The following is a 27,714-nucleotide window of genomic DNA, read 5'->3' as shown; positions in this document are numbered from 1 at the left end:
GTATGCCTGCATCCCTCCTTGTAATGTATGCGCAGACTGAACAGGTTATAAAGTGGCCCGTCCAAATCTCTACCATCGGTATCACGTGTTACCTCCCTTACTATAAACTAAGGCTAATGCTTAGAAAAAGTATCATACGATGCCACAGAATAACTTTATAATGACACCACTACACTCTGAAGGGGCACGGTATATTGCAGCACAAGATGGTACCTTCTCAATAAAACAAGTATTCGTTTTTGTTATTCTACCCACTGTAGAAGTTTACTTTAAAAAGAGAACATACACACACACCACACACAGAAAAAAAAAAAAATTTAAAGTCAGCAGCTAAAGCTACTGTAGCTGCTGACTTTTAGTATAAGGACACTTACCTGCCCCTGGATCAAGCGATGTCCTCAACTGAGCCAATTTTTTAACCACCTCCCACCCGGGCCATAGTACATATACGGCCGGGTGGGAGTCTCGTCCTTCTGAATGGACGTTCCGGAACGTCCTTCAGAAGGAGCGAGATCGCGCCGCCGCGGGCACGCGGAGCGGCGCGATCCCGATGTGCCTGTGTCCCTCGGACACAGCGCAACAAGATGCGTCAGGAGGGCCCTGTGATTGGCCCTCCTGATCACATGACGGCTGTGTCCAATCACAGCCGTCATGCAATGTAAATACAGCCGTTGTAACGGCTTCGATCTCTTCTCCTCCCTGACAGATCCTGTCAGGGAGGAGAAGAAGAGGATCGATACTGGAGCTGGGGGTGATCAGTGAGTATTTCTAATTACTCACTGATCACAGGGGGGGTCTGTGCTGGTAATCAGATGATTGATTACCAGTGCAGCCCTGGGGGGAGGGGATGCCACTAGAGCCACCAGGGATGCCCACCCATGACCACCAGGGATGCCCACCATGGCCACCAGGGATGGCAAACAGCCTGCCAGTAGTGCCCTCCTATCAGTGCTGCCCACCAATACCATATATCAGTGCTGCCCACCAGTGCCCGTTATTGCCATCCACCAGTACTGCCCACCAGTGCCCATTATTGCCCACCAGTGCTGCCTATCAGTGCCCATCAGTGCCCCCCATCAGTGCCCATCAGTGCCCCCCATCAGTGCCAATCAGTGCCCCCCATCAGTGCCCATCAGTGCCCCCCATCAGTGCCCATCAGTGCCCCCCATCAGTGCCCATCAGTGCCCCCCATCAGTGCCCATCAGTGCCCCCCATCAGTGCCAATCAGTGCCCCCCATCAGTGCCAATCAGTGCCGCCCATCAGTGCCGCCCATCAGTGCCCATCAGTGCCCCCCATCAGTGCCCATCAGTGCCCCCCATCAGTGCCGATCAGTGCCACCTATTAGTGCCCACCAGTGCCTATCAGTGCCACCGATCAGTGCCCATCAGTGCTGCCTATCATTGCCCATCAGCGCTGCCTATCAGTGCCCACCAATGCTACATATCAGTGCTATCTATCAGTGCCACATATCAGTGTCCATAAGTGCTGCATATCATTGCTACCTATCAGTGCCCATCAGTGCTGCATATCAGTGCCACCCCATCAGTGCCACCTCATCAGTGCCACCCAATCAGTGTCTCCTCATCAGTGCCTGTCAGTGCGGCATCATCAGTGCAGGAAAAAACGTATCTATTCACAAAATTTTATAACCTAAACAAAAAAACTTTTTTTTTTTTTCAAACTTTTCTGTCTTTTTTTATTTGTGCACCAAAAAAGAAAAAACCTGACAGTGATCAAATACCACCAAAAGAAAGCTCTATTTGTGGGGAAAAAATGACACAAATTTGGTTTAGGTACAATGTTGCATGACCGCGCAATTGTCATTCAAAATGCAACAGCGCTAAAAGATGAAAATTGGTCTGGGAAGGAAGGGGGTTTAAGTGCCCAGTATTGAGGTGGTTAATCGGCTTTGGGTGAAGGCACCGACACCTGAAGTAAGAGAAACAGAAGTGAAGCCTTGTGGCTTCACAGCCGGTTTCTTACTGCATATGTGCAAGTCGCGCTGCACCTTGTGAATGGTCCCGTAGTCTTCTGGGACATGTGAGGTTTCCCCAGAAGACAGCAGAGAAAGAAAGGGGGCCCGAACTTCTGTAAGACACAGCGATTCTGACCCGAGAAGTGGGAGCAGGTACCTGCCTAAAAGAGGTACCCGCTCCCCCCTCCCAAAAAGAGCCAAATGTGGCAGTGGAGGGTGCAAACAAGCTGAGCTTCCCCTTTAACCCTCCTTTACTACCTGGGAAATGAACTGATTTGGAACAAGCATGGGCAGAACAGATAAGACACCTGGTATGAACATACTTATTCAGGTCAGTAACTTACAAGGTGCAAGCCAAATTATTATTTAAAAAAAAAAAAAAACAACACCTTAGCTGCCTAAACCATTTAGGTTTTGTTTCTGCATATTGATTAGTGTATTTTACTGTTATTAGAGGTAGTGAACATACTGTAGTTAAATTACATAGGGTGGAAAAATGGCAACTTTTGCACAACACAAGCATGTGTTGGTATATGTTAACATTTTCAAAGTTGTTGCCTTAAATAATAAAATACACAAAAAGATCCCACAAAATTAGAAGGGACAAAAAATTTTAATTTTGAATGTTGTTTTTAACAAATTAAGAATTTGTAAACTAATCTATTCTTAGTTGTGAGCTGCGAGGGGATCACACTGGTGTATCACCATTGTCCTCATGTCACCTGCTCACATTCATATGAATGGCCTTGTTTACCTACTGAATGGAAAAGAAGATGGGAAAAAGATGGCTGGGAGAGAAGCAATCCGATGTGGGGAGGGGGTGACAAAGGAGATAGGCAGCAGAAAAATGCAGATAGTGGTATAAGCAAAGGGTTTGATTATACAAGTACAATTCCCGATCTATCAGTACTACTGAGCTAATAAGCTGGTGGCTTTGACAGTGCTGTGTTTTCTGTACAAGCATAAGCAGCCCTGTGGGCAACAGTGGTCTAAACCTTCCCTTCTCTATCCAAGCCACATGTGAAATCACACTAGTGTGAAGCAGGCCTAAATACTAGAGGCTGTATTTTCTTATTTGATTCATAGTGATCTTTGTTTATTTCTTCCAGATCTGTGCTGTAAGCCTCTATGTAGTTTTCTATAGGGGAGCCTCTGGTGAATAGAGCTGCTAAGGTGACCTCCTTCCTTCCCCCAAGCTATGTGCAGCACACTCATGATGTCACTACCATTGTTACAAGTTGATATCTGGGTTTCCAATGGCATGTGGTGCGTACACAGATTTATATGCTTTGTGGCTACGGACAAATATATTTAAAGGTTTTGTGTTAGGGATTCAACTCAGGCTTAGATAGGCTTCATTGCTATACCGTTCCATCCTCTGGTTTCACTCATCTGTCCACTCTTGATAGAATCTGAGGTTTGTTAGAACATACATAATCTTGGACAAAATATCTATTCACCAAAGTTTGAAGGGATGCCAAAGAAACACTGCCAAAGAAAAACGAGAAGCATGTAATCCCGGCTGGCTAACTAAGCTCCATTGGTGCATGAGTTATAAATCGATTTAACATCAATGTTACAATCAGTAGAGAAGCTCAAAACATGGACAGATTCAGTACATGATCCTCTTAACCACTTAAGCCCCGGAAGATTTTACCCCCTTCCTGACCAGGGCCTATTTAGCAATTCGGCACTGCGTCACTTTAACGGACAATTGCGCAGTCGTGCGACGCTGTACCTAAAACAAATTTGACGTCCTTTTTTTCCCACAAACAGAGCTTTCTTTTGGTGGTATTTGATCACCTGTGCGATTTTTTGATCATGCGCTATAATCAAAATAAGAGCGACAATTTTGCAAAAATAACAATATTTTTCTATATGAAATTCCAAAAAAAAAAAAAAAATGTAAAAATCTAATTTTTTAAAAAATTTTGCCCAATGTGTTTACTGCTACATCTGTTTGGTAAAAAAAAAAATCACAATAAGGGTATTTTGATTGGTTTGCGCAAAAGTTATTGCGTTTACTAACTAAGGGAAAGATTTCTGTCATTTTGTGTTTTTTTTTTTTAACGTGCAATGGCGGCGATCTGCGATTTTTTGTGCGGGACTGCGACATTGCGGCGGACAGATCGGACCCTTGACTGACATTTTTGACACTTTTGGGGGTACAAGTGACATTACTACAGTAATCAGTGCTATACATATGCACTGTTACTGTAAAAATGACACTGGCAGGGAAGGGGTTAACTTTATTAGAGATGCAGTGACTATGTGTGTCCCTAGGGGTGTGCTTCTTACTGTGCAGGGACGTGGCTGTGTGTGTAACAGCACAGATCAACGGTCCTACAGAGCAGGACCGTTAGATCAGTGCTTTTACACAGGGAAGAATGACAGGCGGCTTTGTTTACATAGCCGCCTGCCTTTCTCCTTTCACAGCGGACGATCGCGAGTGACCGGCTCCCAGGCTAGTGATGTACCGGTACGTCACTTTGCCCGGCCGGGGCTGACTGCCGCAGTATATGTACTTGCGGCGGTCGGCAACCGGTTAAAAAAAAAAAAAAACTCTGTCTTTGATATCACTTACAAATTTGTCAACATTATTAGGAACATGATTGCTGCATTAGAATCAGAGAAACAAAAACACACAAATATATATATATGTGTGTAAAATTTAAGGAACACTTTGAAAACACATCAAAGCTCAATGGGGAAAATTCAAGTTAGACTTACCGGTAACTTGTTTTCCAATAGTCTTTCAGGACAGCACCTTAGAGAGATGGCTCCTCCCTCTCCTCATCAGGAAACACCCCATCCACCAGATTTTAAAAGGAGGCTTCTCCCACCATTCGTCAGTTTGTAGAAGAGTACCTCCGGCCCATGCTGGAACACATAAACAGATATGGTTAATCACAGCAATACATTTTATACAATAGGGCGGGATCCTCCTGCTGTCCTGAAAGACTATTGGAAAACAAGTTACCGGTAAGTCTAACTTGAATTTTCCCTAAAACGTCTTTCAGGACAGCACCTTAGAGAGGATTATCGAGACTTACTCAATTTAGGGAGGGACCACAGCTTGCAGGACCTTTCTGCCAAAAGCCTGATCTTCAGCTGCCAAAAGGTCCAACCTATAGTGTCTTGCAAATGTAAAGTAGCTTGACCACGTAGCCGCTTTGCAGATTTGATCTGGAGTGGCACCAGCTTTCTCTGCCCATGTAGTGGCTAACGCTCTAGTAGAGTGAGCTCTGATCCCCTGCGGGGGAGACAATTTCATTTGGGAGTAAGCCTCTGAAATAGCGGATCTGAGCCATCTGGCTATTGATCCTTTTGATGCCTGGCGACCTTTTTTTTTGTTGCCAGAGAAAAGAACAAAAAGAGAGTTTGATGATCTAAACTCTTTAGTAACCTCCAAGTAGTGTATAAGAACCCTTCTTACATCTAGGTAGTGAAAGCTTTCTTCCTTATCTCCTGATGGATTAGGACAGAAGGTAGGCAACACAATTTCTTGTGATCGGTTTCTCGTTGAAGCTACTTTTGGGAGAAACCCTGGATCCGTCTTGATAATTATCCTATCTGGATATATGGACAAGAAAGGTTCGATAGCTGATAAAGCATGTAATTCACTGATTCTTCTTGCTGATGTTATTGCCACCAAGAAGACTGTCTTGAGGGTAAGGTTTTTTAGTGTAACCGTTTCTAGTGGTTCAAAAGGTTCCTTTGTGAAAGCCTGAAGGACCACCGACAAATCCCATTTGGAGAAGCTTCTGATAGGCACTGGTCTGGAGCGGGTAAGGGCCCTGAAGAATCTGATGATTAAAGATTCTGAAGAAATGGGCCTTTCCAAGAATACCCCCAGGGCTGTAACTTGTACCTTGAGGGTACTTACTGCCAAACCTTTTCCTGCGCCCTCCTGTAGGAACTCCAAAATTGAAGTAATACTGTCCAATTTTTGATCTTATATGTTATATTATATGTCTTCCAAACTTTTGCATATATATTCCTTGTGACTTTTTTCCTACTGGAAAGTAGAGTAGCAATTAATGCGTCTGAAAATCCTTTCCTTTTCAGCAGTTGCTCCTCAGATACCAGGCGGTGAGCTTTAGCTTTTCCACTTCTGGATGATAAACTGGACCTTGAAACAGTAGGTCTTGACGAGGAGGGAGCTGAAAAGCAGGTTTGACTGATAGTTGAAGGACAGTCGAAAACCAAACCCTTTTGGGCCAATAAGGAGTGATCAGGATCATTGAGGCTCTTTCCATTTGGATTTTTCTCAACACCAATGGAATGAGCTGGAAGGGGGGGGAAGGCATACCCCAACCTGAACCTCCAGGGATGTGCCAGGGAATCTACTCCCAGAGAGTTGTCGTTTCTGTGGAGTGAGAAGTAAAGTGGAAGTTTTGCGTTTTCTTTCGTTGCAAACAGATCCACCTCTGGCTTTCCCCAAGTCTTGGTTATCAACATAAAGACTTCTGGGTTCAAGCTCCATTCTGCTTCTCGGATCTTCTGCCTGCTTAAATAATCCGCCACACTGTTTAGTGTACCTTTTAGGTGGATTGCTGACAAGGAAAGTAACTGCCTTTCCGCCCATTGCAGAATTTCCGTTGCCAAAAGCTGTAGGGTTTTGCTTCTTGTGCCCCCTTGCTTGTTTAGATATGCCACTGTAGTGGCGTTGTCTGAAAGGACTTGAACATGAGTCCCCTGAAGATTTTGAGAGAAGGCAGTTAGGGCTAGGCCGACTGCCTTTAATTCCTTCCAATTTGAGGATTTTCTTGTCTCGGTCTGAGACCAAACCCCCTGTGCCAGGTTTTGGTTCCAGTGGGCTCCCCACCCCCACCTGCTGGCATCCGTTGTTAACCTCTGGTCTGCCGGGAAGGACCAGGCCAAACCCTGAGACAAGGTTATCCGATTTCTCCACCACCAAAGGGACCTCTTGACCTTGGTGGGGATTTTTACCTTTAAGTCCAAAGTCTCTGGATTGTGATCCCAGATTCTGAGGAGGAAATATTGGAGTGGTCGAAAATGCAGCCTTGCCCATTGGACAGCTGGAATTGATGCAGTCAGGTTTCCAAGGACTGACATGATCTCTCTGATCGACCACCACTGATTTGTTTGTAGCCTTGCTACCAAATTCTGTATTTTGACCTGTTTGTCTTCTGGTAGGAAGATTCTTTGTTCCACAGAGCATAACTGAAAACCTAGGAACTGAACCCGCTGAGCCGGTGTGAGATTCGATTTCTTGATGTTCACTATCCATCCCAGAGCTTCTAGATGACCTCTTGCCTTGTGCAGGTCCTCTTGAAGTTTTTCCTTTGACGGGGCAAAGAAAAGCAGGTCGTCCAGGTAAGGCACCACAGAGATTCCCTGAAGGCGGAGGGGAGCTAGACACTCTGCCATTACCTTCGTAAAAATATGAGGGGAGGATGATAGCCCGAAAGGGAGTGCTTTGAATTGGATATGGAGCATTTCCTTTCCCAGATTTACTGCCAACCTTAGGAATTTCTGTGAGCGAGGGGCAATAGGGATATGTAGGTAAGCATCCCTTAAGTCGATTGATGCCATGAAGCATCCTTTTGTTAACAGGGTTCTGACTGTAAGAATTGAGTCCATTCGAAACTTTTTGTACAGAACTGACCTGTTTAATGGTTTCAGATTCAGTATAAGACGAAAATCCCCCGATGGTTTCTTTATCAAAAATATGTGGGAATAAAATCCCTGATGTTGTTCCTCCACTGGTACTGGACAGACAACTCCCTGTCGCCTCAGGTCCTTTAACAGGTCCATCATAGCCAGGGCTTTTTCTGCATCTCTTGGGAGGCTTGTGACAAAGAACCTTTCGGGTGGCGTCTCTGCAAACTCTATGTTGTAGCCTTGTGACAGCATATCCAGAATGTATTGACTTTCTGTCATGGCTGCCCAATAGGGGAGGAATTCCCTCAATCTTCCTCCCACCGGCAATGCTTTGTCATTGTGTTTTGTTGGTTGACACAGGAGGATGGAAGAGAACACCTCCTTTCCCTTTGGGTTTTTGTGTCGACCAGTTTCTTCTTTTCTCCTGGGGTCTGCTATTTTGCTGAGCTTTTTGAGATCGAAAAAGCTTCTTTGCTGCCTGTTTCTTCTTCACAGGAAAAGACTTCTTTTTGTCCGCTGTTCTATCTAGAACAGAGTCTAGCCCAGGCCCGAATAGTAGATCCCCTTGAAAAGGAAGTCCACACAGCTTATTTTTAGAAGCCGTATCTCCAGGCCATGTCTTTAACCAAAGAGCCCTTCTGGCTGAGTTGGATAAAGCTGCAGATCTTGCTGTCATCTTCACTGACTCTGCTGAAGCGTCAGCAATGAAGGCTATGGCCGTGGAGAGCGTGGAGAAGGAATCTAAAATTTCCTGTTTAGGTGAATCTGCTGTGATGTGTGCTTTTAGCTGGCTAAGCCAGAATTCCAGATTCCTGGACACACAGGTTACTGCCATGGCAGGTTTCAGATTCCCCATGATGGTTTGCCAGGATCTCTTAAGTTGCTGGTCCATCTTCTTATCCATGGGATCCCTCAGGACTCCCATGTCTTCAAATGCTAGGTCTGTTGACCTAGAAACCTGGGAGAAGGCTGCATCAATCTTTGGCATCTTATTCCAGGGAGCTCCTGGGTCCTCATCAAAAGGAAATCGCCTTATAAAGGCTTTAGGGAAGAAGGTTTTCTTTTCCGGGTCAGTCCACTCATGTTTTATTGCATCTGAGATGGTCTGATGTACTGGAAAGATACGGCCCTTAGGCTCTTCCAAGCCTGCATACATTTTATCATGCAGGGACAGTTCCTTCTTATCCTCTTCTAGACCCAGGGTGATGTAAACTGCCCTCAGAAGACCATCTACTTGCTCTAAGGATAGTTTGTATTTAGTGGGCCTATTTTGTGCCCCTCCCTCCTCTTCTTCCTCTGAATCCTCTTTGGAATGTGAGGGGGAATGATCTCCTTGGGTGGAAGGAACCCCTTCTGTCCCCACCGAAGGAACCAATTGTGAACCCTGAGAGGACAGTGAGGCTGATGGCTGACTCAGGGCAGGATCCTGCAGGGATGACCGAAAGGATTGGATGGTAGCATCCAATTCCTTCCTCACAGATGCGACTAAGTCGCCACAAACTGCCGATGCTTCTTCTTTGACTAGTGCATCGATACACCCCTGGCAAAGTGTCTTTTTCCAGCTTTCGGACAACTTTGCTTTACATGAAGGACACTTTCTCTTGAAACCAGTTTCAGAGCTTTTAGCCTGGAAGACATGAAATGGGAAAACATACACATGCTTCTTAAGAGTCAGCCTGATTCTCAGGGCCACCAAAGGTGCACAGGAAGACATTTTAAGGGAAGTCCCATGTGCCCTGACAGGCCCCCAGCCACCGGGGGGAAAGTAAAAGGGATGGAGAGAGACCCCACAGTAAGATAGGCCATAATAAAGATACCCCTTACCTGGGCCTTACTGGTGCCTGTGCCTGTCCCACTCGCTGATGAAGCTTCCATCGCTTGGCAGCGGTATCACCCGTGGCTTCGGTACCGGTTCCGGAGACCAAAGCGCACCTGCACTGGACCGGATCCGGAATAAGGCACCAGCTTGCTCCTCCCTTCTTCCTCTGCGTCCGGCGGAAATGACGCCATACGCCCCCTGCAGAACGCTGCCCTTTCCGGAACCTCACTTCCGGTCCGGACGAGCGTCACTCGATCCGGAGAAATGGCGGCAAATTTGAAAAAGGCGGCGGAAGTCTAAGAAAAATCGTTCCGCTCCTCCAAGATGCCTTCCCAGGGCTGTGCTCTGTGGGGTCCTGACTCAGCCTAGAGCACTGAAGAGGAAGAAGGAGCCCATGCACTGCAGTCGGTCGCGTGAATGGGAGAAGCAATCGTCTCCAAAAAAGGGTAGGTGGACGTAGGAAGCCCGGTCTCTCAGGATAGCACCTTAAGAGCCCAGCTCCCCACAGAGGTGTTCCTCGGCCGGAGGAAACACAAAAACTGACGAATGGTGGGAGAAGCCTCCTTTTAAAATCTGGTGGATGGGGTGTTTCCTGATGAGGAGAGGGAGGAGCCATCTCTCTAAGGTGCTGTCCTGAAAGACGTTTTAGGGAAAAATATAATGCTGGAAATCTATACTGATATGGACTGGGTAATGTGATAGGAATGAAAGGATGCCACATCGTTTGATGGAAATGAAAATTCTAAACCTACAGAGGGCCGATTTCAAAGACACCCCAAAAACCAAAAGGGAAAAAATGATGCAGCAGGCTAGTCCATTTTGCTGAAATTTCATTGCAGCAACTCAAAATGGTACTCAGTTTGTATGGCCCACGTGCTTGTATGCATGCCTCGCAACGTCAGGGCATGCTCCTAATGAAACAACGGATGTGGTCCTGGGGTATTTCCTTCTAGATCTGGACCAAGGCATCACTAAGCGCCCGAATAGACTGAGGTGCAACCTGGCAGGGTCAGTTGGACCAAAACATAATGTCCAAGAGGTGTTTTATTGTATTTAGGTCAGGGGGCATGGAGGCCATTCAATGGTATCAATTCCTTCATCCTCCAGCTACAAGGCCAGACATTGTCAAATACCAGGAGGAACCCAGGACCTACTGCACCAGCGTAGTGTCTGACAATGGAACCCAGGATTTCATCCTGATACCTAATGGCAGTCAGGGTGCCATTGTCTAGCCTGTAGAGGTCTGTGCGTCAGTCCATAGCTATGCCTCCCCAGACCGTCACTGGCCCACCACTAAACCGGTCATGCTGAACGATGTTACATGCAGCATAACGTTCTCCACGGCTTCTCCAGACACTTTCAAGTTTGTCACATGTGCTCAGAGTGAACCTGCTCTCATCTGTGAAAAGCAAAGGGCACCAATGGCAGACCTGCCAATTCTGGTGTTCAATGGAAAATGCCAATCAAGCTCTATGGTGCCGGGTAGTGAGCACAGGACCCATTAGAGGATGTCAGGCCCTCAGACCACCCTCATGAAATCTGTTTCTGATTGTTTGGTCAGACACATTCACACCACTGGCCTGTTGGCGGTCATTTTGTAGGGCTCTGGCAGTGTTCTTCCTGTTCCTCTTTGCACAAAAGGAGCAGATTCCCATCCTGAGAATGGGTCAAGGATTTTTTACCATCCTATCCAGCTCTCCTAGAGTAACTGCATGTCTCCTGTAATTTCCTCAATGCTCTTGAGACTGTGCTGGGAGACACAGCAAACCTTCTGGCAATGACACATATTGATGTGCCATCCTGGAGGAGTTGGACTGCCTGTGCAACCTCTATAGGGTCCTGGTATCGCCTCATGCTACCAGTAGTGACACTGACCCTAGCCAAAATGCAAAACTAGTGAAAAAACAGTCGAAAAAAATGAGTAGGGAAAGAAATGTCAGTTGCCTCCACCTGTTAAAACCTTCCTGTTTTGGAGGTGGTCTCACTGTTGCCCATCTAGTGCACCTGTTAATTTAATTAACACCAAAGCGGCTGAAACTGATTAACAACCCCCTCTGCTACCTAATGGACCAGATCTATATCCCAGGAATTTTAATGACTCGATGCTTTGCTCAGATTAAAAAAATTTTTTTGTTGGAGCAGTGTGTGTATGTATATATATATATATATATATATATATATATATATATATATATATATATATATATATATATATATATATATACAGGGCTTGACAAATTTGCCTGAAATCTAGGAGCCAGCTAAAAAAGTTAGGAGCCAGTTTTTTTTTTGTTTTTTTAAACTAACAACCAAGCTTTATTTAATAAAACAGATACTAAATTTACACATAAATAGGACTAGAACCCCACTCTCCTCTATAGCGCAATTGGATGGAAACAGACTGTCTGTCTCTTTCCATCCGATGCCATCTGATCCGATGCCATCTGATCCGATCCATGGGATGGATAGAAAATAGAACCACCATCCGTCTGTTTTTGGCGGGCAGGGTCAGATGGCGGCAGATTACTGCTCCATAGAGGAGAATGAAGGGTCCGATCAGGTCTGCCTGAAAAACTGACAGGCGGACCTGATCAGACAGCCCGTGTGAAAGGGGCCTTCGGCTGTGGCACGGCGATGAGGGGGAAAAAAAATATATATATATATATATAATTTTTTTTTTTTTTTTTTAATAATTAAAAAAAAAAATTATTTATTTTTTTTACATTTAAAAAATAAATTAATAATAATAACCACACTCCCTGTCCACTTACCTTTAAGCAAAGGTAACTGGACAGAGAGATGAAGCCTTAAAAAAATTCCCTCTCTTCTCCTCTTTGGCATTGAGAACATGCATTACTCCTGGCCACCACAAGAGGGCGCCAGTTCCCCTAGCTTCTCATCTCACAGAAGAAGGCCGAAAAGCCGGGGACTAAATTTTTGGACGCCGCGGAAGTCCGTGAACTCGAAGAGGAGGTGGGGGGCGCAAAAGGGACAGGACACATCCTGCAGGGCACCCCAGGCGCCAGGTCGCTAATTCTAGTCGCAAATGCGACCTGGCGCCCGGGATTTGTCGAGGCCTGTATATATATATATATATATATATATATATATATATATACACACACACACACATACACACACATACATACACACACACACACACACACACAGCATATTGTGATAAAGTTCATTATTTTCTGTAATGTACTGATAAACATTAGACTTTCATATATTTTAGATTCATTACACACAACTGAAGTAGTGCAAGCCTTTAAGCCCCGGTTCACACTACTGCGTGTGCGGGGTTCGCATGTAATGTCGGAGCGCACTGCTCCGACATGACATGCGATCAGCTGTGCGGTGCGAGTTTAGCCATACAGTTTGTATGGCTGAATTCGCATCGCACCCGCAGCAAACACGCACAGGAGGCATTTTTGCTGCCGCATCAGGATCGGATCGCACAGCGGTTCACACTTGTGCGATCCGATCCTGTGCGAACTGCACGATCGCACTGCGATATGCGATCAAACTGGGGGTGTCGTTAAGATTACATTGACACCCCCAGCGGATCGCATATGGCAGTGTGAACTGCCGGGGGTGCGTGTGCAATGCGGGAACAGGCTGCGAATTCGCAGCCTTCCCGCATCGCATAAGTGTGAACCGAGCCTTATTGTTTTAATATTGATGATTTTGGCATACAGCTCAGGAAAAACCAAAATTCCTATCTCAAAAAATTAGCATATCATGAAAAGGTTCTCTAAACGAGCTATTAACCTAATCATCTGAATCAACTAATTAACTCTAAACACCTGCAAAAGATTCCTGAGGCTTTTAAAAACTCCCAGCCTGGTTCATTACTCAAAACCGCAATCATGGGTAAGACTGCCGACCTGACTGCTGTCCAGAAGGCCATCATTGACACCCTCAAGCAAGAGGGTAAGACACAGAAAGAAATTTCTGAATGAATAGGCTGTTCCCAGAGTGCTGTATCAAGGCACCTCAGTGGGAAGTCTGTGGGAAGGAAAAAGTGTGGCAGAAAACGCTGCACAACGAGAAGAGGTGACCGGACCCTGAGGAAGATTGTGGAGAAGGACCGATTCCAGACCTTGGGGGACCTGCGGAAGCAGTGGACTGAGTCTGGGGTAGAAACATCTAGAGCCACCGTGTACAGGCGTGTGCAGGAAATGGGCTACAGGTGCCGCATTCCCCAGGTCAAGCCACTTTTGAACCAGAAACAGCGGCAGAAGCGCCTGACCTGGGCTACAGAGAAGCAGCACTGGACTGTTGCTCAGTGGTCCAAAGTACTTCTTACGGATGAAAGCAAATTTTGCATGTCATTCGGAAATCAAGGTGCCAGAGTCCGGAGAGGGAAATGCCAAAATGCCTGAAGTCCAGTGTCAAGTACCCACAGTCAGTGATGGTCTGGGGTGCCATGTCAGCTGCTGGTGTTGGTCCACTGTGTTTTATCAAGGGCAGGGTCAATGCAGCTAGCTATCAGGAGATTTTGGAGCACTTCATGCTTCCATCTGCTGAAATGCTTTATGGAGATGAAGATTTCATTTTTCAGCACAACCTGGCACCTGCTCACAGTGCCAGAACCACTGGTAAATGGTTTACTGACCATGGTATTACTGTGCTCAATTGGCCTGCCAACTCTCCTGACCTGAACCCCATAGAGAATCTGTGGGATGTTGTGAGGAGAAAGTTGAGAGACGCAAGACCCAACACTCTGGATGAGCTCAAGGCCACTATCGAAGCATCCTGGGCCTCCATAACACCTCAGCAGTGCCACAGGCTGATTGCCTCCATGCCACGCCGCATTGAAGCAGTCATTTCTGCAAAAGGATTCCCGACCAAGTATTGAGTGCATAACTGAACATAATTATTTGAAGGTTGACTTTTTTTGTATTAAAAACACTTTTTTATTGGTCGGATGAAATATGCTAATTTTTTGAGATAGGAATTTTGTTTTTTCATGAGCTGTATGCCAAAATCATCAATATTAAAACAATAAAAGGCTTGCACTACTTCAGTTGTGTGTAATGAATCTAAAATATATGAAAGTCTAATGTTTATCAGTTCATTACAGAAAATAATGAACTTTATCACAATATGCTAATTTTTTGAGAGGGACCTGTGTGTATATATATATATATATATATATATACACACACACACACACACACACACACACACACACACACATTGTTTTCTGAAAACATTATTGGTACAAATATATATAATTTATCAGTGTCACAAGGGCATTTCTGATCTCATATATATGAAAAAAACATTACTAAGCAACAATTGAAATTTAAGATGCAGAGAATGTTTTGTCCAAACACAATTCCAGTAAATACCCTTGGCATCTTTTCAGAAGTGAGGAAAGTACTTTCAATCCATTTAGAATATGGTCACTGGGTAAAAAGCAGTCAGACACTTTAAAATGCGCATCATCTTAACCACTTAAGCCCCGGAGGATTTGGCTGCTCAAAGACCAGGGCCTATTTTGCGATTCGGCACTGCGTGACTTTAACAGACAATTGCGCGGTCATGCAACGCTGTACCCAAATTAAATTGATGTCCTTTTTTTCCCCCACAAACAGAGCTTTCTCCACTCTCATCCGATCCGATCCCCAGGACGGATGGAAAATAGGGTTTCCATCCGTCCAGATTTCACGGACAGGATCGGATGCGGATGGCAGCGGACATGTCACCGCTGACATCCGCTGCTCCATAGGGCTGAATGGGGCATCAGATCCACCTAAAAAACTGACAGGCGGATCTGATCGGAACGCCCGTGTGTAAGAGCCCAAACAGAGGAAGAAGAATGATTTCAAGCACCACCCTCCTTTTAAAGCTTCCAATCTGTTATTCTAACTCAATCAGCATTACAGAGTGATTTCCAGTCATGTCCTCATCAACACTGACACCTGTGTTAACCAGAGAATCACTCACATGATGTCAGCTGGTCCTTTTGTGGCAAGGCTGAAATGCAGTGGACTTGTTTTGGGGGAATTAGGTTCATTTTCATGGCAAAGAGTAAATGTGATTAATTATAATTCATCTGATCACTCTTCATAACATTCTGGAGTATATGCAAATTGCCATCATAAAAACTTCAATACAGGTCCTTTTTACCCCCCTCCTGCCCAGGCCAATTTTCAACTTTCAGTGTTGTCACATTTGAATGACAACTGCGTGGTCATGCTACACTGTACCCATATAAATATAATAATTTCTTTCATTCACAGAAAAAGAGCTTTCTTTTGGTGCTAATTAATCACCGCTGGGTTTTTTATTTCTTACAAAAAAAAAATAAATTTCAAAAAAAAAATTTTTCATTTTCTGTCAGTAGATTTTGAAAATAAGTAATTTTTCTCCTTCACTGATGTGCGCTGATGAGGCGGCACTGAGGAAGTGGCACTTTTGGGCACTGAGGTGGCACTAATATGCCGCACGGATGGGCACTGAAAGGCGGCACTGATGAGCAGCACAGATGAGCATGCACTCATGGGCACTGTTTTTTTACTTTACTGTAATCAGGACACTGATAATGAGTGCCCTGATTACCTGTCCTAGACTTCCTTTTGAGGAGAAGCCGCTGATCGGCTCTCCTCGCCACACACTCTGACAGTGTGAGGTGAGGAGAGCCGGTAAACGGCACTTCCTCATTTACATGCGACAGGCTGTGATTGGACACAGTCGTTCACATGGGAAAAGAGCCAAGTCACTGGCTCTTTACCAAGATCGGGGTCGCGCCGTGTTCCTAGGCCTCAATCGTCACACTGCACGCCCCCCCTGGGAGCGTGAGAGCGGCCGTTCTGGGGCCTCTCATATGACCTCTTCCCAGAACGAGAGCCGCACCGCTCCGCCGTCATTGGAGGGTGGGCAGGCGGCAAGTGGTTAAATATTTGTGTCATTCTCAAAACTTTTGGCCAGGGCTATAGATTGAAGTTCAGCTTTAGGTAAATACAAATATAGGAATGGTGTTTAGTCCTATAAGTGCCGGGTCACACTTGTGCGATGCGTGAAGGCTGCGAATTCGCAGCCTGTTCCAGAATCGCAAACGCACATCTGGCAGTTCACACTGCCATATGCGATACGTAGGGGGTGTCAATTAAATGTTAACGACACCCCCAGTTTGATCGCATATCGCAGTGCGATCTGACAGTTCGCACAGGAACGGATCGCACAAGTGTTAACCACTGTGCGATCCGATCCTGATGCAGCTGAAAAAATGCCTCATGTGCGATTTTTGTGCGGGTGAAGTGCGAATTTAGCTATACAAAGTGTATGGCTGAATTCGCACTGCACATCCGATCGCATGTAATGAAGGAGCAGTGCGCTCCTAATTATATGCGATCGCCGCACACGCTATAGTGTGAATCGGCACTAAGGCATTGGAAATTTTTGAAATCATTAGCAGAAAAAAATATTCTCTCATAACCAGCAGACTTCAGTGTTGAGAACAGTAATTTATTTCACAGCGGTAGAGCAAGCAGAAACGTACAAGTTCCAGGCTGACTGATCAGGAGTTATATGGTGTCAGTAACTTAGCCGTAAGATTAGGGCGGCCTATACACAGATATTTTTTTTTTTGGTACAACAAGCGGGCAGATAAAAAAAAAAAAAAAAAAAAAAATCTGCACATTTGATGTGGATGAGGTAATTGTTTCCACTGTGTCTTTTTAATCTGACAATGGTGAGCCTCCCTCACCATCAGAATACAATGATCAGTGTTGGCTATACCAAGCAGCACTGATCATTCTGGAAAAACCCAACAGGCTGGTAATACACAAGTCGATCAACAGAGCGATCCAGCCTGCCTATGTACAGTATGGATCAAAATTGGGCCAAGTTTCGATCCATGTATAACCAGCTTATGGAACCTCTTTCTATTCAGACCTTAGGAATCAGCATCTGTCTGTACATGGGTGAACCAAGCATTGGAGTTGGTGTAAACAGTTGAAATTCATATATGACCCGGTTTACCTTCCAAATGAATAATTTTTGTATATCCAATTCATCCCTTTAAACAGCCCTGCCAAACTGCAGAACTGCTTTGTTTCTAATAGTTAAAGTTAAAATCCAGGCAAGGATTTATTGTCCATCCAGTCCTGAGATTTACACAACCCTGTCACACAACAGTCCTGCCTGAAGAGGAGGGGACTTTCTTTCTCTGCTGCAATCTCAACTTCATTTTTTTCTCCTCCCTACCCCCATCCTGTGACTAGGTAGAATGCAGAACTATTGGCCCTGCATTGTACTTGATGCAACTGCCAACCAAAGTGCCTTAGAGAAGAGGCTTTGGGGGACCAGGTGCACAGATGGGAGGAGCCTGCCAGGGCAAGGAACAAGGTATTATATCTTATTCCTAAAGCCCCGTACACACGTACCGATGGTCGGCATACAAATGTTCGTCTTTTCTCCCCGGGATGTCGGTGTCTGTTGAAAAGTGCAAAGACAGCACAAGGACAGCACAAGAATTTTGTCTGCAGACTTCAGCTGACTGCAGAAGTGATGTCATGTAATGGTTAACTTTCCCTGTGTTTTTAATTTTCTGAGCATGCCCAGTCTTGCAAATCTGCAGTCTGTCGGCCGAATTCTGTACTGACAGGCGAACAATCGTCCGTTCTGGTGTCCGCAGACAAAAATTTTCATGTTTGCAAGAAAGACTTTTGTCCGCGGATTGTGCGCAGACATCTGTCGGAGGCACCATACTAACACGCGTACAATCGGCAGATCTTTCGTCCGCCGACGTTTGTATGCCGACGATCGGTACGTGTGTACGGGCCTTTAGGCAGGCCATAGACGATTCGAATTTCGTTCGAAAATCGTAAATGGCAGTGTTATCGAACGATTTTCGTATCGTTAGTGTGGTATGTAAAACGTTCGATTTTCGTACGACAGCAAAAATTCACATATCCAACATGTTGGGTTTTTTTGCGAAAATCGGCCAAATTTCGTATCATTAGTGGGGGAGTTGTATGATTTTGCCTAACAAAACACAGAACAGTAGGGAGTGTGTCCGGTAGAGATGTGGTTAAAAGGCACAAAAAATAGTGTTTTGTCGTACGATTTTCGGCTCACATTGATGGTACACTCGATGATGTGCACGAGTGCCGCTTTCGTTTATCGAACGATAAATCGTACGAAATTCGAATCGTCTATGGCCTGCTTAAGTCCCTAGTGTTAAACATTTAACCTTTGCAGTATGGGGCCCACTGACAAGTTAATTTTTTTTTTTTTTTCATGACCAAAGGTCTGATTAAACTCTTGAGCACCGGTTTACTTCTGTACATAGAAGGATTTCAATCACTTTATGCTGATTATTTTCTATTTTGCATGCTAAACTGATTTTTTTTTTTTTTAACGCTTCAATGTCAATTCTAACAGTGGTCACTGGTGAGTGAAGCTTTTTTTTTTCTTTTAGAGAGATCGCTGAAGCAAAATAAAAGAGATAAAATTGTCAGCCAAATAAAACAGATAAGCTGTATATAAACTTAGAAAAAAACGGAAATTTCCATGTACAGCAGTAAATAAACATGATAGCACTCTATGATAGACTCATTTATAGACAGAAACAGGTTCTGAAAGGGAAGAAGCAGACTGACACAAATCATCTGCTCAGCAACGCTCTCTGATCTCTGTAGGGCTGGCGATACCTGCAAGTCACCAGGAAGTAAAATCCTTCCAGGACATTCAAGATGGCAGACAAAAGAAATCCAATCACAGTGGAAAGAAGTAGCTGCACAGCATAATCAAGCAGTCACTCAGGTGTGCATTGTGTATAATGTGTTGTTGGAAAGGTTAGAAAACCATGTGCAATCACGGTTCTTTTCCCCCTGGCATGGCACAGAAGGTGTCTTCAGCGTGCCAGCCTCAACTGCCTTAGCATGACTGGTCATATGATGAGAACGTCTGTGTTTAGAAAAGCATCACATGATGCCAAAGCTTGAAAGCTGTTGGATCACTTCTAAGACATCAGTCCCATAAATGGAACTTCTCTCTCCCAATCAACAATTATCATTTTTAAACCTAATACTGCTAGCATTAGTAAATAGATAGGAAAATATATCATAGTTACCGGTTTTACATTTTTTATTCTTTTTACATTTCTTCAGTTACTTCCTGGTTTCCAGGCCTAGGCAAATGATATCACACATCCCAGGAGTCTTTAGGAAAGGAGGAGAGAAGAAGGGGTTTTCTTAGCTAAGCACACCCTCATGCATACATGCTTGAGCTAAGGGCAGGAAATAAATGCTACATGAATCATCTGCCCTTACTCAAGATGGCCACAGCCAAAAATTCTTGGGGTGCTTCTCAACAAAATAAAAGCATGTGAGGAGTTTGCATTGAATATTAAAAATGAATGAAATAGTGTTTTTGCTTTGTTGTGCTCGTGTACGGCCCTTGCACTGGAGTACGCTTATGTATGCATGCGTGCAAACGAGGCCTAAGGTTGAATTCTCACTATGTGTGGTGACAGGCATTTTACTGCAATTGTTTTCTGTGTGTCCCATTCACACTGCAACACAGTACAGATATGTGATTAAATGCTGACATGCTGCATGTTATCGCAGTGCACAGTACAGAATTGCATGAAATTGCTGTACAGCGACATGAATGAAGTAGGTACACTTCAAATAAAGTTTGTATAAGGAAAAAAAAAAAAAAAAAAGGGAGCTGTGTGTGATGAGATGAATCGTGCAACACACTGCCCCTACTGCAGTCAGCAACGGACAGCTGCTAGAGATGTAAGATGTAATGTGAACCGGCCCTTAACCCCTTCCCGGCCACCCGCTGTCTTTTTACTGTGGCAGTGCGGCCCCCCTGGGCAAACAGACGTAGACCTATGTCGGTCGCACGCCTGCAGCTAGAGGGTGAGCCAGCACAGCCAGCGGCACGCTCCCACCCCCACTCGGCATCGGTAAAGCCGATCAATGGGGCCAGTGTTCCGTGAAAAAACCATACCCTCGTCACTTCCGGTGCAGCTACGGAGGGTATGGATTTCTCACGCTAGTTACACTTGCCGCCGTTACATTAAAACAGCTCCACTGCAACATCAATCATCTCCGCTCCTTCCCCTCTCACTTCCCTGATCTCGCCTAATAAATATAAAAGTGGATCACGAAGCCGAGATCGGCGTCATTTACATCTCATACACCCGCCACCGCTTTTATATTTATTAGGGGTGATTAGGGAAGTGACAGCGATAGAAGAGGAGATGTTTGATGTTTCAGCCGAACTGTTTTAATGATACCGCCGCAAGTATAACATTTCACACAGTGCCGTGATTATTTCCTACCCTCTGAGCATGCGCACTTGTGAACTTCTTTGCTGTTCAATTAAGTCTCCGGGGCTCTGAGCATGCGCACTGCTGCGCTGCTCAGCTGTTTCACACAGGAAGTTGACGAGGGTATGGTTTCTTCACGGGGTATGGTTTTTTAACGTTACACCAGCGGCTCCGATTGCCGTCTGACACATGCGATCGCTCCCCGCTGAGAGAGAAGAATGGCCAACTATTGTAAACACAGCTGACCTCTCTTCTCCCTGGAGTGATCATAGAGCCCCTGTGATCCTTCTATATAGTATCACAGGTCTCTATGATCATTTCACAAGCCACGCCCCCCCCCCCCCACAGTTAGAATCACTCCCCTAGGCTCACATTTAACCCCTTGATCACCCACAATGTTAACCCCTCCCCTGCCAATGTCATTATTACAGTAACAGTGCATATTTTAAGCACTGATTACTGTAGCAATAAAAATGACATAAATCTTTCCCGTAGTTAGTAGACGCGATAACTTTTGTGCAAACCTCTGGCGTGAACCAAACCAGGGGTGGTTGGCCCATCTATAGTCACCAGTAGAGATGAGCTTGGGCATGTTCGGATGCTCTTCCGAACCCATGTGGCCAAGCTTGCCAGAAAGCGGTCACTTGCAATGAGCTAAACATTTACAGCAGAGGCACTCCCCACTCAATCACAGGTATAGATGCGATTGTGGTGCAGGGAATGCCTCCCTACAGATGATTGGTCCATTGCAGGTGACAGCTTCCTGGCTGGCTCAGTTATGTGGGTTTGGAAGAGCATCTGAACATGCTCACCTCTAGTCACCAGTTCCTACTGAAAACCAGGAAGAAAAAATAAAATATTTTATTTATTTATTTAAAGGGTTAGTTCACCTTCACAAAAAAAAAAAATATCAAAAATACACCTATGCAGGTATGGGTCGCCAGTAGATAAAACCAAAGTGTGCAGCTTGCCCTTTTTTAGGGTGGAACATATTTAGGGTGGAACATATTAACATGATAAATAAATAGGTACCATGCTAAAATAGCAATAATGACAAATTAACAAAATTATAAATACATAAAAAAAAAAAGGAATCAAAAGTCTCAAAATAGTAGCCGTGATGAAAATTGTCAGAAGAAAAGTGAATCTCTGCAAAGGAAGTCCTGGTGCACTCCATAAAAAGTCCAACTGCTCCGCCACCTTAATGTGCAAGAACTCTTACCAGGTTGATGGACTCTTTGGTAATAACAAGGGTCAAAACGAGCATATAAATATCAATGGTCCCTGATGAAGGGAAGGCATACTCTGGGTCACCACCATATCCTCATAAGCACTTCCTCAGCCAATGGATTTAACCAGCGTAAACATAAAAGGAAAGCCAGAAGAGCCACAGACTAAAACTGAATGAGGATTTTTTTTTTCCCCATTAGATCTATTCAATCCAAATTTATTGAAACATTTTTAACATATAAAATTATACAAAAAAAAAAAAAAAAAAATGGTACACGTGTACCAAAAAAAAATAAAATAAATAAATAAGAGCAGACAAAAAAAAAAAAAAAAAGCACCACATTGTAGAGGTGCACATGATCTATGATGTATAAACACCCCAAAGAGGACAGAATACATATTCAATAGCAACCAGTGCTAGTAAAAAGAATGGAACGGTGCAGATACATAGCTATAACAAAGGGTAGTAAACAAAATAGCACCAATTGTTTTAGGGGGAGTGGACACTCCAAAACCTCCTAATACTGGATTTGTTTTTTTTTTTTTTAATAAAACGCGTACAAACTACTTACAAAGTCACAGATAATAAGGTGCCTGTAAAAATAATCCGTCCTGGGTGGCGGATAAATCACTTCCTGGTTTCAGAATGGGTGATAACGTCATGAGCGGTAGCTCCACCCTACGCATCTCATCACATAGGACGTCGTCAGGGGCGGGAGTTTAGAGATGGGCATTGCACCCGTGATCTGCTGATTGCGGGTGCAATGCTCCGCAGGCTACCTAGAAAAAAATAATAGCAAGACTCTGGATCATGCGGATTGGAACGCTATCTGGCTGACCACCTGGAAATGTTCTCAGAAAAAGCGCTCAAAATTTCTCTCCCGTTGGAACATAACCCCCACCACTAACCCCGCTTTGTCCCCGGCGCGCCCCCCCATGTGCTTTCTGGGCTGCAGAGAACGAGGTACCATACTTCACATTTGTTGGACCTGCCCCAAGGCTATCCGCTTCTGGACCCAGGTGCACTCTATGACTAGAGCTGTACTAAGCTTTTCCTTGGCCCGCAATCCATGAGAAGCCTTACTACACAAACCCATAATTCTATCTTGAACGACACACATGCTAAAGGTTTGGGAACCATGGCTCAAATATAATGGTGGATTGAACCTGGACCACTTCCTTCTCTCAAAGTAATGAGTTGTTTGCAGCTTTAGATGAAGGTGTTTGGGTGTACCCTGCAGGGCTTTCCTTTTCCCTCCACTCCCCTTTCTCTTCTCCGTCTCTTTCTTCCCTCTTGGGACGTCTTTTGACCCCTTCCCTTTGCTGTTAATTAATGAAGGGCACTTAGGCCATTTCCCCCCAGCCTGAAAGTTGCAATCCCCGACCTGGAGGTGCAGACCCCGTGTTGTTCCTAAGGCAAACGTATCCTCATACATTGACCATATTCGCTTTGTCTGATATAGTTGGGATGGTACTCTTCCTTCCTGATATGTTTTTGATCATCTCGGCCAATGTGCTGACCGTTCTTGCATTTCCTTGTACAGTATACATAACTGTTTGCACTGTTATCTTGTGCTGAACATGCTTATTGAACACTTTAATAAACGACTTTGTAACAGAAAAAAAAAAAAAAATGCACATTTTATTCACCTAAAAAGAAAAAAAAAAATGTGCATTTATTTTATTTTCTTAAAAAGGTGAACTTATCCTTTAAGCTTCCCTTGCTATAGACCATCTACATACCTCCTGAAGCTTATATGAAAACTCCCAGAGATTGCATTCCCCTGTCCTGCCTTGTTGCTAGGATGCTGCTAGGACAGCCCCGGCTGTTACTACTCATCCCCACCATCACATAATAAAAGTCCCCCCCCCCCCCCAAGAAAAAAAAAAAGAAGGATATGCTGTATGGATATGAATGCAGTGGTTTTTACACCAGTGTGAATGAGCCCTAAGGCCCCTTTCACACTTGTGCAACATGAAAATCACACGATTTGGAGCAATAACTGCATAATCTTGAGGTCTATGGACCTAACATGCATGAAAGTCAGGCCAAAGTAGTGCAGGGACTACTCTGAAGTAGGGCTGCAACTAACGATTATTTTGTCTGTCGACTAATCTAGCGATTATTTTTCCGATTAGTCGACTAATCTAACGATTATTTATTTATTTTTTTTCCTTAATTGAGTGTTCTTTTTTTGATTAGCTAATTAATCCTTTGAATAACAAAAAGTACAGACCCCTCAGTAAGCCCCCTCCCAGTACAGACCCCTCAGTAAGCCCTCCCACCTAGTACAGACCCCGACCCTCAGTAGGCCCCCTCCCAGTACAGACCCCTCAGTAAGCCCCCCCACTTAGTACAGATCCCTCAGTAAGCCCCCCCACCTAGTACAGATCCCTCAGTAAGCCCCCCCACCTAGTACAGATCCCTCAGTAGGCCCCCTCCCAGTACAGACCCCTCAGTAAGCCCCCCTCCCAGTACAGACTACTCAGTAAGCCCTCCCACCTAGTACAGACCCCGAACCTCAGTAGGCCCCCTCCCAGTACAGACCCCTCAGTAAGCCCCCCCACCTAGTACAGATCCCTCAGTAAGCCCCCCCCCCCACCTAGTACAGATCCCTCAGTAGGCCCCCTCCCAGTACAGACCCCTCAGTAAGCCCCCTCCCAGTACAGACCCCTCAGTAAGCCCTCCCACCTAGTACAGACCCCGACCCTCAGTAGGCCCCCTCCCAGTACAGACCCCTCAGTAAGCCCCCCCACCTAGTACAGATCCCTCAGTAGGCCCCCCCACCTAGTACAGACCCCTCAGTAAGCCCCCTCCCAGTACAGACCCCTCAGTAACCCCTCCCACCTAGTACAGACCCCGACCCTCAGTAGGCCCCCTCCCAGTACAGACCCCTCAGTAAGCACCCCCACCTAGTAAAGACCCCTCAGTAAGCCCCCCCACCTAGTACAGACCCCTCAGTAGGCCCCCTCCCAGTACAGACCCCTCAGTAAGCCCCCCCCACCTAGTACAGACCCCTCAGTAAGTCCCCTCCCAGTACAGACCCCTCAGTAAGACCCCTCAGTAAGACCCCTCCCAGTACAGACCCCTCAGTTAGCCCCCTCCCAGTACAGACCCCTCAGTAAGCCCCCTCCCAGTACAAACCCCTCAGTAAGCCCCCTCCCAGTACAGACCCCTCAGTAAGCCCCCTCCCAGTACAGACCCCTCAGTAAGCCCCCTCCCAGTACAGACCCCTCAGTTAGCCCCCTCCCAGTACAGACCCCTCAGTAAGCCCCCTTCCCAGTACAGACCCCTCAGTAAGTGCCCCTCCCAATACAGACCCCTCAGTAAGCCCCCCTCCCAGTACAGACCCCTCAGTAAGCCCCCTCAGTAAGCCCTCCCACCTAGTACAGACCACTTAGTAAGCCCCCCTCCCAGTGTAGACCCCTCAGGCTCACCTGCGATCACATGATGCTGCTAGAGTGGCGCGTGACGTCTCGTCTGTGTGGGACAGTGGGAGGGATCATGGGCGTTGGCCGCAGTCTGCAGCCACAGAGAGTCAGCTCAGTTGATGCGCAGGCGCCCCGGGACGTCATGCCGCTCACAGCGGCTGACGTAGAAGAGCCGGACACTCTGGACTGGAGCGCAGCGGGGGCCGGAGGCAGGGCAGTGCAGCGGCCCCAATCAATGCAGCGGCCCGCGAGCATTGAGCAGCGAGCGTGTGACGTCACGTGTGACGCTTCGACGCCTTTCACGCACGTCGACAAATTTTCGTAGTCGTCTATGTCGACGAGTCATTGCAGCCCTACTCTGAAGTCACACGGATATGAACGATACACCCATTGGAAATCATGGGATAAGACTTGTCATGCAGCTTTGTAGTCCCAAGTCGCAGGACAAGTTGCACAAGTGTGAAAGGACCTTAAAGTGTCCCGCATGAGTCCATGGGAGAGTCAGTGCAATATATGGGGACAGATATATCAGGGGACAGTCATATCATCCCATCAATGTCAGACCATCAGCAGATAGGTTTTGGTATCCCAGCTGTGGAAGTGCCCCATCCGAATAAGTTGCAATACAGAATTTGGCTACAATTTGCCAGCCCATTCCATCACAAATCAACTGGAAGAAAACCATAGAGAGCAGAATCTCCGAAGTGATGTATGGAGGAGGAATACAAACACAACCATCCATGGACATCAGACCTCCAAACACCATATGTACTATAGATGGAAATATGACAATGGTATCCATGGTGATGTAGGAAAGGCCCACTGACCTCTACAGCACAGGTGTCATACATACCTAAATCAGGTGACCTGATAAGTCAATCACCATACAGGTCTCCAGCTGGATGGATGTGTATTAGGAGATGAGCCCCAGGTCACATGACTGAGCTAGGAAGTTGTCACTGGTGGTGACTATGACATGACAGCACATTACACCAGGACCACACAGCACAATGGACTGCATACCAATACGATCCCGCCCACTGTCACTATGCCCGCACACCTGTCCCCGCACTCACCCTCCTCCCGCTCTCTGTATCCGGCTGCTATTCCTACGGAAGAGGCTGCAGCACCGCGTCCAGCAGATCCCCATGGCATACTGACCCGGGAGCGCACACAGCAAGCCAGGGGACGCGCCTATGCGCGCTCTACTCCTCACAGGAGACCTTCCGTGTGCGCGCCCCCGTACACCGGTGTTCCACTCCAGACTCAGGGTGGGGGCGGGGGAAGTGATGTGTGTGGAAGAGGGAGTAGGCGGAGCTTCAGGGGGACTAGAGAGATACGTGTGTGTTATAGAGTGTACAGGCAGCTGTACTGGTGTGTGGAGACTGGAGACTACTTCCCTGTGTGGGGCTCACAGGGGGGACAGCTTCCCTGTGTGGGGCTCACAGGGGGGACAGCTTCCCTGTGTGGGGCTCACAGGGGGGACAGCTTCCCTGTACAGGGCTCATGGGGGGGGGGCAGCTTTCCTGTACAGGGCTCACAGAGGGGGGACAGCTTCCCTGTACAGGGCTCACAGGGGGGGGGACAGCTTCCCTATACAGGGCACACAGAGGGGACAGCTTCCCTGTACAGGGCTCACAGGGGGGGGGGGGACAGCTTCCCTATACAGGGCACACAGAGGGGACAGCTTCCCTGTACAGGGCTCACAGGGGGGGAGCAGCTTCCCTGTAAAGGGCTCACAGGGGGGACAGCTTCCCTGTACAGGGCACACAGGGGGGGGCAGCTTCCCTGTACAGGGCTCACAGGGGTGAAAGCTTCCCTGTACAGGGCACACAGGGGGGACAGCTTCCCTGTACAGGGCTCACAGGGGGGGACAGCTTCCCTGTACAGGGCTCACAGGGGGGGACAGCTTCCCTGTAAAAGGCTCACAGGGGGGACAGCTTCCCTGTGAGCTCACAGGGGGGGGCCAGCTTCCCTGTGCGGGGCTCACAGCGGGGAACAGCTTCTCTGTACATGGCTCACAGGGGGGACAGCTTCCCTGTACAGGGCTCATAGGGGGGGACAGCTTCCCTGTACAGGGCTCATAGGGGGGGACAGCTTCCCTGTACAGGGCTCACAGGGGGGGGGGGACAGCTTCCCTGTGCGGGGCTCACAGCGGGGAACAGCTTCCCTGTACAGGGCTCACAGGGGGGACAGCTTCCCTGTACAGGGCTCACAGGGGGGACAGCTTCCCTGTACAGGGCTCACAGGGGGGGCAGCTTCCCTGTACAGGGCTCACAGGGGGGGCAGCTTTCCCGTAGGGGGCTCATGGGGGGGCAGCTTTCCTGTAC

At 46.4% G+C, this 27,714-nt stretch overlaps 1 protein-coding gene across 2 annotated transcripts in view; it reads right to left on the bottom strand.

Moving 5' to 3' along the window:
• The window catches only part of AP1AR (adaptor related protein complex 1 associated regulatory protein), a 98,226-nt gene extending 71,567 nt beyond the window's left edge, over positions 1 to 26,659 (bottom strand). For both annotated transcript variants that reach the window (XM_082254463.1, XM_082254464.1), the window contains exon 1: positions 26,461 to 26,659. In XM_082254463.1, the coding sequence (XP_082110589.1) occupies positions 26,461 to 26,534 (74 nt within the window). In that variant the 5' untranslated portion in view covers positions 26,535 to 26,659. The remainder of the gene's footprint in view (positions 1 to 26,460) is intronic.
• Between the last annotated feature and the right edge of the window lie 1,055 nt (positions 26,660 to 27,714).

The sequence above is a fragment of the Pelophylax lessonae genome (genome assembly GCF_965119305.1).
Source record: "Pelophylax lessonae genome assembly, chromosome: 1".
In the NCBI taxonomy this organism is placed as follows: Eukaryota; Metazoa; Chordata; class Amphibia; order Anura; family Ranidae; genus Pelophylax; species Pelophylax lessonae.
The sequence above is the reverse complement of the archived record's forward strand: the minus strand, read 5'-3'. Positions and strand labels throughout refer to the sequence as shown.